The 17,693-nt window shown below is 62.1% G+C and overlaps 2 protein-coding genes across 2 annotated transcripts in view; one reads left to right on the top strand and one right to left on the bottom strand.

Annotated features, from left to right (window-relative positions):
* Positions 1-12,992, top strand: MFAP2 (microfibril associated protein 2; the record flags this gene model as incomplete). The annotated part of the gene is made up of 12 exons (XM_054175650.1): positions 1-33; positions 71-115; positions 1,514-1,617; positions 1,867-2,057; positions 6,767-6,850; positions 8,067-8,156; positions 8,945-8,971; positions 9,066-9,152; positions 9,714-9,755; positions 10,492-10,579; positions 10,693-10,766; positions 12,889-12,992. Coding segments are annotated over 12 exons (969 nt in total), but the record flags the coding sequence as incomplete, so codon positions are not given.
* Positions 12,993-16,225: 3,233 nt separating this feature from the next.
* CROCC (ciliary rootlet coiled-coil, rootletin) overlaps positions 16,226-17,693 on the bottom strand; it is a 43,836-nt gene continuing 42,368 nt past the window's right edge. Inside the window, exons 34-35 of the mRNA XM_054175649.1 lie at positions 16,882-17,004; positions 16,226-16,313 (exon numbers count right to left, since the gene is read on the bottom strand). Coding sequence (XP_054031624.1) covers positions 16,263-16,313; positions 16,882-17,004 — 174 coding nt within the window. The 3' untranslated portion in view covers positions 16,226-16,262. The remainder of the gene's footprint in view (positions 16,314-16,881; positions 17,005-17,693) is intronic.

Below are 17,693 nucleotides of genomic sequence, written 5' to 3'. Positions count from 1 at the left end.
AGTTTGGGAGGAGGAGGAGGAGGAGGAGGAGAGGAGGAGGAGAGGAGGAGAGGAGGAGGAGGAAGGGGCTGGCTCAGGTGTGGCTTTAGGACCCAGCGGCTGCCCCATGTTGGAGGTAGGAGGAATTTTTTTTGGGTCTTTTTTCCCTTCGGTTGTTTCTCTTTTTTTTTTTCCCCTTTTTTTTTCCTTCCTCCTTTTTTTTTTTCCCCCTTAACTCTCAGAGTTTTTGAAAGCAGAGAGAAGAGACCAAGGCTGTGGGCAAGGGCAGAACCAGCACCTAACACCCAGAGCGGTAAGCACCAGGACCCCCCTCATCCCAACCCCCTCCCCCGCACTTCCATCAGGCAAGGATGCTGGGGAGCCCTCCCTCCCCTCCCCCCTTCCTTTCCCTTCCCCTCCCCCTTCCTTTCCCTTCCCCTCTCCCCTTCCTTTCCCTTCCCCTCTCCCCTTCCGTTCCCTTCCCCTCTCCCCTTCCTTTCCCCTCTCCCCTTCCTTTCCCCTCTCCCCTTCCTTTCCCCTCTCCCCTTCCATTTCCCCTCTCCCCTTCCATTTCCCCTCTCCCCTTCCATTTCCCCTCTCCCCTTCCATTTCCCCTCTCCCCTTCCATTTCCCCTCTCCCCTTCCCCTCTCCCCTTCCTTTCCCTTCCCTTCTCCCCTTCCTTTCCTTTCCCCTCTCCCCTTCCTTTCCCTTCCCTTCTCCCCTTCCTTTCCTCTCCCCTCTCCCCTTCCTTTCCCTTCCCCTCTCCCCTTCCCTTCCCCCACCCCGGACCCCAACTTCAGGGCTGGAAAACTTAATCTCTCTGGGGCAAAGAGCTTCCTCCCCACCCCCCCCAAAAAACGAAGCCTCCTAAAAGGAACCCCCACCTGAATTTTGGGGGCGCTTAAGTGGCTGCGGAGGGGGGGAGGGGGGGAGATCCCTCCTCCCTCCCCCCTTCCTCTTTCCATCTTTTAACCCTGACAGCCTCTCTGGTCGGCTTTTAACCACTTCCAAAAGGTTCAGGTCTGAACAAAACTGTTCCCAGAGTCCCAAGGAACTTTTTTGGTTGTCGCTGTTGTTCCATCGTGGGATTTGAATAAGTTGATTTCGGTTTGGGTCCGTCCCGTCCTGTCCCATCCCTTCCCCCTCCTCTTCCCCCTCCCCTCCCCCGGCTCAGGGGAGGGAGGGACCCTCGCGAACGTGTGAAATGAGAGAAGGGAAGGAAGGTTTGAGGTTATTTTGGTGGTGGGCCAACAGAAAAATGTGAATCCTTTCATATTCCCTTTGTTCTCCCAGGCTGGCAACTGGAGAGCCTTGGAGGAGGGAAAACAGGGGGGGGGGGGGGGGGGAAAGGAAAAAAATGCAAAGGGGGAGGAGTGGGGGGAAAGGAAAAAAAGAGCTGGGGGAGGGGGAAGGGGGGGAAAAAAGGGCCGGGGGAAGGGAAAAAAAAGGGCCGGGGGAAGGTGGGGTTTAGCCGAACGCGAGGGCCGGCCCCTGGTGCTCTTTCCGCGGGGCTGATTGCTCCCAGATGTGCAGTTGCAAAAACATCTGGCAGGCCTGGAGTGGCCGGACCCCTGCGACGGAGGAGCTCTGAGGGGCATCTGGGGTCCTCCTCCAGGCATCTTCACCAAGTTCCTGTGGTAGGAGGGAAAGGCAAAGGTGGTGGTGGAGGAGGAGGAGGAGGAGGAGGAGGAGGGTGGGGGTGGCCCCAGCCTGTCTTTGGATGGTTTGGGGTTCAAGGGAGGTGTCCTGGGGACACTCGGGCTGGTCCCCGGGTGGGTTTGGAGGTGGTGGGCCGTGATGGAGGCGTTGGGGTCCTGTGCTGGGAGGAGAGGAGGCTGGCGCCGGTGCGGAGGGGAGGACGTGAGCTGCCTGTCCTGGTTCCTCAGCCAAGCTGAGGGAGCTCAGGCCAAGATCTCCATGTCCGGGGGAGATGCAGGGGGAACTCGACCTGGCGAGGAGCCTCTGGTGCCTGGAGCCTGCTGTGGAGTGAAAAAGAAACTGTCAGGGGCAGTTCACCCTGGGCTGTGCTGGCCTGGCCCCGGGGATCACTGGGACGAGGAGAGTGATGCCCCCAGAGGTGGGCACCCATCCGCCCCACGGCTGTGCCCTGCTGGGCTGCAGGCTTGGGCTGACTCGGAGCTGTGGGATGCTGGCAGCAGTGTCCCACAGGATCCAAACATCTGGAGAACCTTCTGCCACCTCGAGGTAGTCCCAAACCCCCTCCCTGCTCCCTCTTAGCAGCCCTGTCCTGGCCAGGACCCAGCTGCTTTGCCCGGCCTGGGCTCTGCCAGCAGCTGAGGCTCGGGAAAGCCTCTGGGACCTCTGCCAGGTGCCCACCAAGCCCAGAGCCTCACGCTGGTCTCACTCATCCCCACACAATCCTCCTCATCCAGAACACACCAAGCCCACTCTGGGGCTTCCTTTGCTGTGGGAAGCAGATGGAGCTTGCAGGGAGCTGGGTGCCACCACGGTGCAGCTGTGGGTTGGTGATGGAGCACCACTGAGCTCTTTGTTTGGCACCACGAAGCTCTGATCATCAGCTGAGCTTGGGTATCCCTCCCCAGCTCAGGTAGGGACCAACCTCCTGGCTTCCCCGTGGCTGGGAAGGGTCTGGAAGTCACTTGTCAGCATCTCCAGGACCTGTGAGCCTCAGGATGGAGGAGGATGTGGTGCCTGGAAGGTGCAGCTGTGGTGGTGGAGCAAGGGCATGAAAGCTGGAAGGTGCTACCCTCTGGTGCTGGGGAGGACATGGTTGAGAATATGCTCTGGTGCTGGTGAGGACATGGTGGCTGGAAGATGCTCTGGTGATGCTGGGGACATGGTTGAGAAGATGCTCTGGTGATGGGGAGGACATGGCTGAGAAGATGCTCTGGTGATGCTGAGGACATGGTTGCTGGAAGGTGCTCTAGTGATGGTGAGGATATGGTGGCTGGAAGGTGCCATGCTCTGGTGGTGGTGAGGATGTGGTGGCTGGAAGGTGCTCTGGTGATGCTGAGGACATGGTGGCTGAGAAGATGCTCTGGTGATGGGGAGGATATGGTGACTGAGAAGATGCTCTGGTGCTGGTGAAGACATGGTGCTGGAAGATGCTCTGGTGATGGGGAGGACATGGTGGCTGGAAGGTGCTCTGGTGATGCTGAGGACATGGTGGCTGGAAGGTGCTCTGGTGATGCTGAGGACATGGTGGCTGGAAGGTGCTCTGGTGATGCTGAGGACATGGTGGCTGGAAGGTGCTCTGGTGATGCTGAGGACATGGTGGCTGGAAGGTGCTCTGGTGATGCTGAGGACATGGTGCTGGAAGATGCTCTGGTGATGCTGAGGACATGGTGGCTGGAAGATGCTCTGGTGATGCTGAGGACATGGTGGCTGGAAGGTGCTCTGGTGATGCTGAGGACATGGTGGCTGGAAGATGCTCTGGTGATGCTGAGGACATGGTGGCTGGAAGGTGCTCTGGTGATGCTGAGGACATGGTGGCTGGAAGGTGCTCTGGTGATGCTGAGGACATGGTGGCTGGAAGGTGCTCTGGTGATGCTGAGGACATGGTGCTGGAAGATGCTCTGGTGATGCTGAGGACATGGTGGCTGGAAGGTGCTCTGGTGATGGTGAGGATATGGTGGCTGAAAGGTGCTCTGGTGATGCTGAGGACATGGTGGCTGGAAGGTGCTCTGGTGATGCTGAGGACATGGTGGCTGGAAGGTGCTCTGGTGATGCTGAGGACATGGTGGCTGGAAGGTGCTCTGGTGATGCTGAGGACATGGTGCTGGAAGATGCTCTGGTGATGCTGAGGACATGGTGGCTGGAAGGTGCTCTGGTGATGGTGAGGATATGGTGGCTGAAAGGTGCTCTGGTGATGCTGAGGACATGGTGGCTGGAAGGTGCTCTGGTGATGCTGAGGACATGGTGGCTGGAAGGTGCTCTGGTGATGCTGAGGACATGGTGCTGGAAGATGCTCTGGTGATGCTGAGGACATGGTGGCTGGAAGGTGCTCTGGTGATGGTGAGGATATGGTGGCTGGAAGGTGCTCTGGTGATGCTGAGGACATGGTGGCTGGAAGGTGCTCTGGTGATGGGGAGGATGTGGTGGCTGGAAGGTGCCATGCTCTGGTGGTGGTGCAGCCCCCACCTTCCCCAGCATGATTTTGGACCCATCATGGTCCATGCTGTGCTGGGGCTGGAGCCACCTTCCCATCCCAGGTGCTGCACCTCAGCCGTGCCTCAGTTTCCCCGCAGCACCCCTGCGTGGCAGGGACACCGCCAGGCTTCACCCTCCGCACCTTCGGCTGGGGTCGGAGGGAGGTCCGGGGAGAGAATTCCCCTTCCTTGTCCCCTGGCCGGGGCAGCAGGGGAGGGCAGTTGGTGTCCCTGCCGGCCCCGGGCTGCCCCCCCGCGGCACTCAGCCCCGGCCCCGATCCCCCCGGGAGCAGCAGGCACTGGCTGCGCAAATCCTGCTCGGGAAGCGCCGCGGGGCGCCCAGCGCCGCCGAGCCCCAGCGCAGGACTTGCCCTGGGAGCTGGGGGTCCCTCCCCACATCTCCCCATCCCCCTGGATCTGGGGGGGGGGGGGGGGGCTGCTGGAGCAAAGGCAGCGCTGGGGGAACCCCCAAAAGTAGTTGGATAAGCCCCAAAGCTGCAGCCCTGGGTCCGTTCTCACCGAGGGGGGTCCAGACGTCCCCCCCGGTGGTGGTGATTCAGCCCTGCCGGCAGCTCTCAGCCGCAGGATCCGGCAGGGTTCGGTCCTCGCCGTTCCCACGCCGCCGGGAAGCCTTTGGAGGAGGTTTCTGTCTTGGGGGGGAGTTGAGGTTTCCTTTGGAGCCAGCTCCTGCGGACGGCTCCGGTGGAGATGGTTGGGGGTGGGCAGAGAGGGGCTGGGAATGGAGAGATCTAGGGGGGGGGGAGGGGACTTCTGGGGGACAACTATGGGGCAGGATTTAGGGGGGATGATGTGAAGCTTCTGGGGACAGCTCTGGGGGGGGAGAAGGAGAAGGTCCCTGGGGACAGTGCTGGGATGAGATTTGGGGGACAATGAGAAGGTCCTGGGGACAGTGCTGGGATCACATTTTGGGGGACAATATGTTGAGGGACAATGAGAAGCCCCTGGGGACAACAGTAGGGTGGTATTTTGGGGGGACAATATTCTGGGGGACAATGAGAAGGTCATGAGTACAGCGCTGGGATGAGATTTTGGGGGACAATGAGAAGCCCTTGGGGACAACTCTAGGGTGGCATTTTGGGGGACAATGAGAAGGTCCTGGGGACTGTGCTGGGATGAGATTTTGGGGGACAATATGTTGAGGGACAATGAGAAGGTCCTGGGGACAAACTCTAGGGAGGCATTTTGGGGGACAGTATTTTGAGGGACAATGAGAAGCCCCTGGGGACAACTCCAGGGTGGAGTTTTGGGGGACAATGAGAAGGTCATGAGGACAATGCTGGGATGAGATTTTGGGGGACAATGAGAAGCCCTTGGGGACAACTCTAGGGTGGCATTTTGGGGGACAATGAGAAGGTCCTGGGGACTGTGCTGGGATGAGATTTTGGGGGACAATATGTTGAGGGACAATGAGAAGGTCCTGGGGACAAACTCTAGGGAGGCATTTTGGGGGACAGTATTTTGAGGGACAATGAGAAGCCCCTGGGGACAACTCCAGGGTGGAGTTTTGGGGGACAATGAGAAGGTCATGAGGACAATGCTGGGATGAGATTTTGGGGGACAATGAGAAGCCCCTGGGGACAACTCCAGGGTGGAGTTTGGGGGGACAATGAGAAGGTCATGAGGACAATGCTGGGATGAGATTTTGGGGGGCAATGAGAAGCCCCTGGGGACAACTCTAGGGTGGAGTTTTGGGGGACAATATTCTGGGGGACAATAAGAAGGTCCTGGGGACAACTCTAGGGTGGTATTTTGGGGGGACAATGAGAAGGTCCTGGGGACTGTGCTGGGTTGAGATTTGGGGGGACAATGAGAAGCCCCTGGGGACAACTCTAGGGTGGAATTTTGGGGGACAAGGAGAAGGTCCCTGGGGACAGTGCTGGGATGAGATTTGGGGGGACAATATGTGGAGGGACAATGGGAAGCTCAAGGGGACAACTCTAGGGTGGAGTTTTGGGGAGCAATCATAAGGTCCTGGGGACAATGCTAGGATGAATGTTTGGGGGACAATATGTTGAGGGACAATGAGAAGGTCCTGAGGACAGTGCTGGGATGATGTTTTGGGGGACAATGGAATGGTTCTGGGGACAATGCTGGGATGATATTTTGGGGGACAATGGAAAGGTCCTGGGGGCAGTGCTGGGATGATATTTTGGGGGGCAATATGTTGAGGGACGATGAGAAGCCCCTGGGGACAATGCTGGGATGACATTTTTGGGGGGCAATACGTTGAGGGACAATGAGGGCCTGGGGTCAACTCTAGGGTGATAGTTTGGGGGACAGTATTTTGGGGGACAATGAGAAGCCCCTGAGGACAACTCTAGGATGATAGTTTGGGGGGACAATATTCTGGGGGATAATGGAAAGGTCCTGGGGACAGTGCTGGGATGATGTTTTGGGGGACAATGGGAAGGTCCTGGGGACAATGTTGGGATGATGTTTTGGGGGACAATGGAAAGGTCCTGGGGACAGTGCTGGGATGATGTTTTGGGGGACAATGGGAAGGTCCTGGGGACAGTGCTGGGATGATGTTTTGGGGGACAATGAGAAGGTTCTGGGGACAACTGTAGGGTGGCATTTTGGGAGGACCTTGGAGGGGATCTTCTGACCCCTCGGCGTTGCCTCTGCCCCCACCCAGACTCCCGCGGCTGCCTCCCGACCTGCTCCTCCCTCGCTGCCGCCAGGATGGGAGCCCTGGAGCTCTTCCTGCTGTGTCTGCCAGGTGAGTGTCCCCTGCCTGGGGGGTCCCCAAGGTGAGCTGACACCCCGGGAGCCAGCAAACATCACCTCATCACCTGTTCCGCCCCCCCCCTCCCCAGATTACCTGCACCCCCCTGGAACGAGGCTGGGATTGAGTCTGGGGTGGGGGGCCCCGAGGTTGCCAGGGGTCTGGCAGCCCTTGTGCTGGGGACATGGAGGTGGCAGCAGGGGAGGGGCACAAAGTTGTCACCTCGGGGAGAGGATGGCAGCCAGAACGACTCATATTTGGACACCCACCACCCCCCCGAGGGTGCTGGCAAAGGCAGGGTGGAAAGGGGGAGGGAGGTGACAGACCCCGGAGCCTGGAGCCAGGAACAGTTTGGGTGAGAGCAGCTCGGCACAAAGGGACAGCTGGAAACCATCAGCCAGGCAGGGCTGGAGCCAGGGAGGGGAGGCAGAGCCAGGGGGGTGGGCAGAAGAGATCAATCCCCTCCCAGAGTCGTTCCCAGGGGAGGTTTGCTCATGGCTGCTGCCTGGGGTGAGGACAGGGAGGGAGCTGGTGGTCCATGGAGCATCCCAGCCTGTCCTGGGGGTGGGGAGTGACCTGACCCCCCCCCCCGCCCCAGGGTCCTGCCTGCCTGCTCAGAGACTCATGGAATGGGTTGGGGTGGAAGGGACCTTAAAGATCCTCCAGTTCCATGGGCAGGGACCCCTCCCACCGGCCCAGGCTGCTCAGGGCCTCATCCAGCCTGGCCTTGGGCACCTCCAGGGAGGGGGCAGCCACAGCCTCCCCGGCAGCCTGTTCAGCTCCTGTGCTTTGACCACGGCTCAGCTCCTGGGGTGGCCGCAGGGCTGCAGGCATGGCCTGGGCCCCTGGGCTGCCAGGAGCAGCGCTGGGGGCAGCTGGGTGCTGCGGGGTGCTGCAGGGCACCAGGACCACCCTGTGCTGGGGGGAGGCAGCACTGGGGCTGATCCTACCTGGAGCAGCATCCCAGCTCCCTCTGCCTGCTCTCCTCTGGGCACTGGGACCCTGGGGACAGCCCTGGGGCAGGGCTGGGGAGGGACGATGCGAAGCTCCTGGGGACAAGGAGGGGAGGAGATTTGGGGGGATTTGGGAGGGGGAACAAGGTGGAGCTGGAGAGAGGCAGGGCTGGGCACCCCAGATCTGCAGGCTGGGGGTGGCTCTGCCCCTTCTGGGGAGGCTTCATCCCCCCCCACCCCCGGCTGTGTCTCCCCAGCAGCGCTGCTGGTGCAGGGTCAGTACAGCAGGTTTGAAGGCATCACCTACCCCGAGCCGGTGCAGTACTCCCAGTACGACCAGCAGGCAGGTGAGAGCAGCCTGCAGCCCCTGCCCCCACCCCCTGCCCGCCCCCTGCACCCACAGCCCCACCCTGCAGCCCCCACCCTGCACCCCCTGCCCCACCCTGCACCCACAGCCCCCACCCTGCACCCCCTGCCCCACCCTGCACCCACAGCCCCTACCCTGCACCCCCTGCAGCCCCCACCCTGCAGCCCCCACCCTGCACCCTGCACCCCCTGCCTCCACCCAAATCCCCAGGGACCTGCTGCCTCCCCCTGCTTCCATCCTCCCCTTCCCCTCTCCCTTCCCCTCTCCCTTCCCCTCTCCCTTCCCCTCTCCCTTCCCCTCTCCCTTCCCCTCTCCCTTCCCCTCTCCCTTCCCCTCTCCCTTCCCCTCTCCCTTCCCCTCTCCCTTCCCCTCTCCCTTCCCCTCTCCCTTCCCTTCTCCCTCCCCTTCCCCCCTCCCCTCCCCTTCCCCCCTCCCCTCTCCCTCCCCCTTCCCCCCTCCCCTCTCCCTCCCCCTTCCCCTCTCCCTCCCCCCCTCCCCCCCTCCCCTCTCCCTCCCCCCTCCCCTCCCCTCCTCCCACTGCCAATCATTAATTAACCCTTTATATTAAGTTTAATAACCCCCTGGGGGGGTGGGTATTAAGGGGGGTGGGGGTTGGGGGGCCGTGGGGCTGTGCCCAGGCTCTCTCCTGGGCTGCCTCTGGAGAGCCTCTTCCCCTCTCTGCCCCACCCGGGGAGCTTTGGCCTTTGGGCAGCCCCTGCCTGGTTTCCTCCCCCCTGCAAACCACCAACTGCTGCTTTGCTTCCCCAGAAATCCAGGATTACTATGACTATCATGGTGAGTGCTGGCAGGGAGGGGAGGGGAGGGGGCACAGCTCTGGGGGGGTGCCCCCTCTGCCCCCCAACCCTGCCCCCCGCCTCTCTCCCTGCAGATGTCACCCCCCGGGCCCCCGAGGAGCAGTTTCGCTTCCAGTCCCAGCAGCAATCCCAGCAAGAAATCGTCCCAGCCCCCACCCCAGGTACCCCCCCAGCCCCCCCTTCCCCACCCCAGGTACCCACCAGCCCCCTCCCCAGGGTACCCCCCAGCTCCCCCTTCCCCACCCCAGGTACCCACCAGCCCCCACCCCAGGTACCCCCCCAGCTCCCCCTTCCCCACCCCAGGTACCCACCAGTTCCCCCTCCCCAGGTACCCACCAGCCCCCTCCCCAGGGTACCCACCAGGTCCCCCTCCCCACCCCTGGTACCCACCAGCCCCTCTCCCTACCCAGGTAACCACCAACCCCCCTCCTCACCCCAGGTACCCCCCAGCTCCCCCTCCCCACCCCAGGTACCCCCCATCCCCCTCCCCAGGGTACTCACCAGTCTCCTTCCCCTCCCCAGGGTACCCCCCAGCTCCCCCTCCCCACCCTGGGTACCCACCAGCATCCTCCCCACCTCTGGCTGAGGGTCTCCATCCCTCTCCAGCCCCCTCAGCACCCCCTGGGCATCCTGCTGGGTGCCAGTGTGGGTGCCCCAGCCCTGTGCAAAGGGCACTGAGATGATTTTGCTCCAGCCCTCAATTTTCTCCCCACTGCCTCCAGCTGCTGCCCCTGAGACTGAGCCCACGGAGCCAGGACCCCTTGGTGAGTGTTCCCAGGAGACCTCATTGTGGCCTTCCAGGAGCTGCAGGGGGCTGCAAGAAAGCTGGGGAGGGACTTCTGAGGGTGTCAGGGAGGGATAGGACTGGGGGGGATGGAGCACAACTAGAAGTGGGGAGATGGAGGTTGGCTGTGAGGAAGAAGTTGTTCCCCAGGAGGGTGGTGAGAGCCTGGCACAGGCTGCCCAGGGAGGTGGTGGAAGCCTCCTGCCTGGAGGTGTTTGCAGCCAGGCTGGAGGTGGCTGTGAGCAACTTGCTGTGGTGTGAGGTGTCCCTGCCCATGGCAGGGGGTTGGAGCTGGCTGAGCCTTGGGATGCCTTCCAACCCTGACAGTTCTGTGACTCTAAACCAGTTACAACTCCCTGAAGGGAGGTTGGAGCCAGGTGGGGGTAGGTCTCTTCTCCCAGGCAGGCACCCAGCCCCAGAACAAGAGGACACAGTCTCAAGCTGTGCCAGGGGAGGTTCAGGCTGGAGGTGAGGAAGAAATTCTTCCCAGCAAGAGAGATTGGCCATGGGGATGTGCTGCCCAGGGAGGTGGTGGAGTCCCCATCCCTGGAGGTGTTTAGGAAGAGCCTGGATGGGCTGCTTGGTGCCATGGTTGAGTTGATCAGATGGTGCTGGGGGAGAGGTTGGACTGGATGATCTCAAAGGTCTTTTCCAACCTGGTTAATTCCATCCCATCCCATCCCATCCCATCCCATCCCATCCCATCCCACTTGCAGACTGCAGGGAGGAGCAGTACCCCTGCACCAGGCTCTACTCCGTGCACAAGCCCTGCAAGCAGTGCCTGAACGAGATCTGCTTCTACAGGTGAGCTGGGGGGGTTGGGGGGCTCCCATCAACCCCCCTCCCCAGCCCCCTAGATTTTGGGGGCCCTCCTCTGCTCTCCCATTCACCCCCCCTGCTCCCCCCCCCCCGTGCAGCCTGCGCAGGGTCTATGTGATCAACAAGGAGATCTGCGTCCGCACCGTCTGCGCCCACGAGGAGCTGCTGCGAGGTGAGGAGAGAGCCCCCCCGGGGGCACCCCCAAAGTGGGGCCGTGGCCACCCAGCTCATGGAAGCATGGAATGGTTGGGGTTGGAAGAGACCCTTAGGATCTGCAAGTCCAAGCCTCAACCCAGCGCTGCTCAGGGCACCACCAAACCGTGGCCCTCAGCACCACCTCTCCAGGGCTTTGGAAGCCCTCTGGGGCTGGGGACTGCAGCACTGCCCTGGGCAGCCTGGGCCAGGCCTGGACAGCCCTCAAGGGGAAGGAATTGTTCCTCAGGGCCAACCTAAACCTCCCCTGGGGCAACTTGAGGCCATTCTCTCTTGGTCCTGTCACTTGTCCCTTGGGAGAAGAGCCCAACCCCCACCTGGCTCCAGCCTCCTTCCAGGGAGCTGTAGAGATCCACAGGGTCTCCCCTGAGCCTCCTCTTCTCCAGCTCCCTCAGCTGCTCCTCCCCAGCTGTTCTCCAGACCCTTCCCCAGCTCCATTGTCCTTCCCTGAACCTGCTCCAGCCCTCAATGTCCTTCTTGGAGTGAGGAGCCCAAAACTGAGCCCAGGACTCAAGCTGTGGCCTCACCAGTGCTGAGCAGGACACAACCCCTGCCCTGCTCCTGCTGCCCACAGCATTGCTGCTCCAGGCCAGGCTGCTGGGGACCTTCTTGGCCACCTGGGCACCCCCTGGGCTCATCTTCAGCTGCTGCCAACCAGCACCTTCAGGTCTTTAGCTGCTGGGCAGTTTCCAGCCACGCTGCCCCCAGCCTGGAGCCTTCATGGGGTTGTTGTGACCCAAGAGCAGGACCCAGCCCTTGGCCTTGTTGAACCTCATCCCACTGTGCTCAGCCCATGGCTCCAGCCTGGCCAGGTCCATTTGCAGAGCCCCCAAGCCTCCAGCAGCTCAAGAGTCCCTCCCAGCTTGCTGTCAGCTGCTGAGTGGCTGAGGGTGCCCTGACCCCCTGGTGCAGATCACTGATGTGAAATGGACCTGGTGCCAGTGCTGAGCCCTGGGGGGCATCAGTTGCACCCTGGGGTGGAGTCCCCATGCCAGGAGGTGTTCACAGAACCTGTGGCTGTGGCACTTGGGGCCATGCTTTGGTGGCCATGGTGGTGCTGGGTTGTTGGTTGGTCTGGATGACCTTCCAGGCCTTTTCCAACCCAATCACTCCACTCCTATGAATCTCTGCCTTGACCTCCCCCCATGGTGACCCCCACCTGGTTGGATCTTGGAGGACTTCTCCAACCCAACCAAATCTATAAGAGCATAGGACAGCCTCATGAGGCTCAACAAGGCCAAGGGCCAGGCCCTGCAGCTGGGGCAGGGCAATCCCAGGCACTGCTAGAGGCTGGGCAGGGACTGGCTGGAGAGCAGCCCTGGAGAAAAGGCCTTGGGGGTGCTGGGGGAGGAGAAGCTCAGCAGGAGCCAGCAGGGAGCACTTGCAGCCCAGAGAGCCAAGCAGAGCCTGGGCTGCAGCAAGGGAAGTGTGGCCAGCAGGGCCAGGGAGGGGATTCTGCCCCTCTGCTCCACTCTGCTGAGACCACAGCTGCAGCTCTGGGGCCAGCTCTGGAGCCTCTGTGCCAGGAAGGATCTGGAGGGGCTGGAAGGTGTCCAGAGAAGGGCCAGGAGGAGGAGCAGAGGGCTGGAGCTGCTCTGCTGTGAGCACAGCCTGAGAGAGTTGGGGTTGTGCAGGCTGGAGAGGAGAAGGCTCCCAGGAGACCTCACTGTGGCCTTCCAGGATCTGCAGGGGGCTGCAAGAAAGCTGGGGAGGGACTTTTGAGGGTGTCAGGGAGGGATAGGACTGGGGGGGATGGAGCAGAACTAGAAGTGGGGAGATTGAGATTGGCTGTGAGGAAGAAGTTGTTGCCCAGGAGGGTGGTGAGAGCCTGGCACAGGCTGCCCAGGGAGGTGGTGGAAGCCTCCTGCCTGGAGGTGTTTGCAGCCAGGCTGGAGGTGGCTGTGAGCAACCTGCTGTGGTGTGAGGTGTCCCTGCCCATGGCAGGGGGCTGGAGCTGGCTGAGCCTTGAGCTCCCTTCCCCCCCCGACCATTCGGTGCCGCTCTGACGAACCCAGCCCCCTGCTGGGTCCCTTCCTGCTCTTTCCTCCTGCCCCCTGCACGGACTCTCTCTCTCCCCGCAGCCGACCTGTGCCGGGACAAGTTCTCCAAGTGCGGGGTGATGGCCACCAGTGGGCTCTGCCAGACCCTGGGGGCGTCCTGCGCCCGCAGCTGCGGCGGCTGCTGAGCCGCAGGGGGAAGGGGGGAGAGGGGCGGGCGGGGAGGGACCCTCCCCCCCCCCGGCGGCCAGCAGCCTCCCCGGGGGGATCCCCAGAGCTCCTCCTGCCCTTCCCTTCCCGGCTCCACGCCGGAGCCTCACCGTGGTGCTAAGCAACCCCCGAAGAGGCCGCTCTGGGGGTGCACAAAATCATGCAAGGGGGGGCGGGGGGCGGGGGGGGGGGGGGGAGGTATTTTTATGTCTTTGCCTTATTCTATTGGGGGGGGGGCGGGGGGGGGGACCTCGTTTTCTACTGACAGCAGCCCAGAGATAAAGCTTAAGGGACCCCCTGCCTCCTGCCTCCTTATTTGGGGGGGGGGCTCCAAGGGCTTTGGGAGGGGGCGGGGTTGGGGGGGGGGGGGCTGGGGTGGAGGGGGGGGTCTGGGTTGGGAGGGGTATGATATTTGGGGGAGGGGGGGGTTGCTCATTTTGGGGGGGGGGTTGGCTGATTTTGGAAGGGGTTTCTGAGTGGGAAGGGTCTGATTTTGGGGGGGGGGCTTCCGATTTTTAGGGGGGGGGGATTTTTTTTGAGGGGGGGTTCTGATTTTTTTGGAGGGCTTTCTGATATTTGGGGGGGCAAGGTTTCTTTTTTGGGGGGTCTGATCTCTTTGGGGGCTGTGGGGGGGAATTTTCTGGTGATTTTTGGGGGGGTTCTGAATTTTTTGGGGGGTTCCAACTTTTCAGGGGGGTCTGGATTATTTTTGGAGGGGTTTCTGATATTTTTTGGGGGGAGTCTGATTTTTTGGAGGGGTTGCTGATATTTGGGGGGGTCAGGATTTCTTTTGGGGGTGGTCTGATCTTTTGGGGGGGGTCTGGGGTTTTGGGGGCACTTCCAATTGTTTGGGGGGCTCATTTTTTTTTGGGGGGGTGTCTGATATTTTTGAAGGGGGTTCTGATAATTTTTGGGGGGGTCTGATTTTTTTGGAGGGGTTTCTGATATTTGGGGGGCAGCTCTCTGGGTCTGCACTCCTCCGTGGGGCAGCTCTCTGGGTCTGCACTCCTCTGTGGGGCAGCTCTCTGGGTCTGCACTCCCCTATGGGGCAGCTCTCTGGGTCTGCACTCCTCTGTGGGGCAGCTCTGTGGGTCTGCACTCCTCTGTGGGGCAGCTCTCTGGGTCTCCACTCCCCTGTGGGGCAGCTCTGTGGGTCTGCACTCCCCTGTGGGGCAGCTCTCTGGGTCTGCACTCCCCTATGGGGCAGCTCTCTGGGTCTGCACTCCTCTGTGGGGCAGCTCTGTGGGTCTGCACTCCTCCGTGGGGCAGCTCTCTGGGTCTGCACTCCTCCGTGGGGCAGCTCTCTGGGTCTGCACTCCCCTGTGGGGCAGCTCTCTGGGTCTGCACTCCCCTGTGGGGCAGCCCTCTGGGTCTGCACTCCCCTGTGGGGCAGCTCTCTGGGTCTGCACTCCCCTGTGGGGCAGCTCTGTGGGTCTGCACTCCTCCGTGGGGCAGCTCTCTGGGTCTGCACTCCTCTGTGGGGCAGCTCTCTGGGTCTGCACTCCTCTGTGGGGCAGCTCTCTGGGTCTGCACTCCCCTATGGGGCAGCTCTCTGGGTCTGCACTCCTCTGTGGGGCAGCTCTGTGGGTCTGCACTCCTCTGTGGGGCAGCTCTCTGGGTCTCCACTCCCCTGTGGGGCAGCTCTGTGGGTCTGCACTCCCCTGTGGGGCTGCTCTGTGGGTCTGCACTCCCCTATGGGGCAGCTCTCTGGGTCTGCACTCCCCTGTGGGGCAGCCCTCTGGGTCTGCACTCCCCTGTGGGACAGCCCTCTGGGTCTGCACTCCCCTGTGGGGCAGCTCTGTGGGTCTGCACTCCTCTGTGGGGCAGCTCTCTGGGTCTGCACTCCCCTGTGGGGCAGCTCTCTGGGTCTGCACTCCCCTGTGGGGCAGCTCTGTGGGTCTCCACTCCCCTATGGGGCAGCCCTCTGGGTCTGCACTCCCCTGTGGGGCAGCTCTCTGGGTCTGCACTCCCCTGTGGGGCAGCTCTGTGGGTCTGCACTCCTCTATGGGGCAGCCCTCTGGGTCTGCACTCCCCTGTGGGGCAGCTCTCTGGGTCTGCACTCCCCTGTGGGGCAGCTCTGTGGGTCTGCACTCCCCTGTGGGGCAGCTCTCTGGGTCTGCACTCCCCTGTGGGGCAGCTCTGTGGGTCTGCACTCCCCTGTGGGGCACTCTTCCACCCTTCCACAGGGTGCAGCTCTCCTCCAGGGGTGAGTCCCTCGCAGGCACAGCTCTGCAGCGTGTGCAGCTCAGCCCTGGGCTCTGCTTCCCTCCTGCACAGCTCTGTAGCCTCTCTCTCCCTTCCCTCCTGCAGTTCAGCTACAGGAAATCATCCTGGGGGGGGGGGGGTTCAGAATCCACTTTTCTGCCTCATCCTCCCCCAGCAATTTTTCTGCCTCATCCTCCCCCCGCCCCTCCACTTATTAACATCTCTTCCTCCTGTTATTACCAACTAATAAATCTCTCTCTCCATTGCTGATTCATTTATTAATAACCCTTGCCCTGTAGTATTTTTTGGGCCTCTTTTTGTTCTTTTCAGCGCTTCTTATTCTTCTGGGAGCTGAATCCACTCTGGTGGCCCAAGGGACACCCCCAAAATGCCACCTCCTGTGCCCCCCCCCCCCCCCAAACCCCTCAACCCCAACCCTCTCAGCTACCATTTGATGGAGGAGGAGGAGTGGGCTCAGGAGGGGTGGGGGTACTCTCACAGCCCCCCCCTCCAACCTCATGGTGGGTGTTTTTGGGGGGGGGGGGGGTCCCTCTTGGGCTTCCCAGCAGCACCAGTGGAAAAAAAAAACCACAGCCCTTCAACATCAAAAATAGCTTAAAAAAAAATCCAATTGTTAGCTAAAAAAAAAAACATCTCTCCAAAAATAGCAATTTAGAGGAGAGGCTTTTGGGGTTAGAAAGAGGTAAAAAAACCAAATGAAGTGGTGGGGAGCTGGAGGAGGGGAAGAAATCAGGGGGGGGTGAAAGAGAGGGGGCTCCAAAACCAAAGGACTTCCCAACCTTTTGGTTACAAACTGCAACAGGACCAAGAAATGGGGGTTACAAAAAAAAAAATGACCTTTTGGGCCCCAAACTGTAGCGGAAAAAGTCCCCAAGCTGCTTGCGGTCCGGTGGGTGAAGTGCAGCTGTCGGGGGGGGGGAAAGGGAATGCCGAGACAAAAAGGCTCCGGGGCCGAGCCTGGGGGAGGAGGCAGCTGCCCCTCGCCCCCGGGCCGAGCTGCTGCTGCCCTCTGCAGAGGCTCTCTAGGTGCTGCTGGGGTGAGGGTGAAGCTCCGAGCCCTTCAGCAGGGCGATCTGCAGGGGAAAGGAGGGGGTGAGATGGTGGGGAGGGGGAGGAGGAGGAAGAGGAGGGGATAGGGGTGTCGTCTCCCGCACCCGGGGTGTCGTCCCCACACCCCGAGATGTCGTGTCCCCCGTCCCGGGGTGTCGTCCAGCTCCCCGGGGTGTCGTCCCCCGCATCCGGGGTGTCGTCCAGCTCCCCGGGGTGTTGTCCCCCCGAACCCGGGGTGTCGTTCCCCGCACCTGGGATGTCGTCCCCCGCCCCGGGGTGTCGTCCCCCCCGCCCCAAAGTGTCGTCCCCCCACCCCAAAGTGTCGTCCCCTGCACCCGGGGTGTCGTCCAGCTCGCCGGGATGTCGTTCCCCGCCCCGGGATGTCGTCCTCCCGCCCCAAAGTGTCGTCCCCCCGCCCCGGGGTGTCGTCCCCCCCGCCCCAAAGTGTCGTCCCCCCGCCCCGGGGTGTCGTCCAGCTCCCCGGGGTGTCGTCCCCCCGCACCCGGGGTGTCGTCCCCCCGCCCCGGGTTGTCGTCCCCCCGCCCCGGGGTGTCGTCCAGCTCCCCGGGGTGTCGTCCCCCCCCGCCTCACCCGCTCCTGCAGGCTGCGCTGGGCCGGGGGCTGGGCGAGGCGCAGCTGCTGCAGCTCCCGCGGCAGCTCCGGGCCGGCTCCGGGCCCCGGCGGCGCCGACCGCTCCAGCGCCGCCACCCGCGCCTGGGGGGCACAAGGCAAGGGCTCACCCCCAAACCGGGCACCGGGCTGAGGGTGCCCAAGAGACCGGCACCGGCGGCCGTGCCAACGGGGATGAGCCACAGGGGCAGTTCCCAGCCCCTGCTCCAAGCAGAGAAGAGCCCCAGGAGGAGCTCAGCACCCTCCCAGTACAAACCAGCATCTTCCCCGAACTGCTGTGGTCCCCCCCCAAAAAGAGCCCAGCACCATCCAAGTGGAAGCAGCAGCATCTTCCCAAGCTGGAACAAGAGTCCAGCCCCATCCCAGTACCAGCACCAGCACCTTCTGGCAAGCTGGGATGAGCCCAGCACCCTCCCAGTGCAAGCACCAGCAGCTCCTCAAGCATTGAGGCACCCCAAAATGAGCCCAGCACCCTCCCAGTGCAAGCCCCAGCAGCTCCTCAAGCTCTGAAGCACCCCAAAAGGAGCCCAGCACCATCCCACTCCAAGCCCCAGCACCTCCCCAAGCTTTGAAGCACCCCAAAATGAGCCCAGCACCCTCCCAGTGCAAGCCCCAGCACCTCCTCAAGCTCTGAAGCACCCCAAAATGAGCCCAGCACCACCCCAGCCCAAGCCCCAGCACCTCCCCAAGCTGGGATGAGCCCAGACCTGAGCCCAGCACCCTCCCAGTCCCCGCAGCGGGTGCAGGCAGCGGGCAGGCAGCACCCATGGGTG

This window comes from Dryobates pubescens, chromosome 33, assembly GCF_014839835.1.
Source record: "Dryobates pubescens isolate bDryPub1 chromosome 33, bDryPub1.pri, whole genome shotgun sequence".
Taxonomy (NCBI): Eukaryota; Metazoa; Chordata; class Aves; order Piciformes; family Picidae; genus Dryobates; species Dryobates pubescens.
This window is presented reverse-complemented; position numbering and strand designations above follow the sequence as displayed.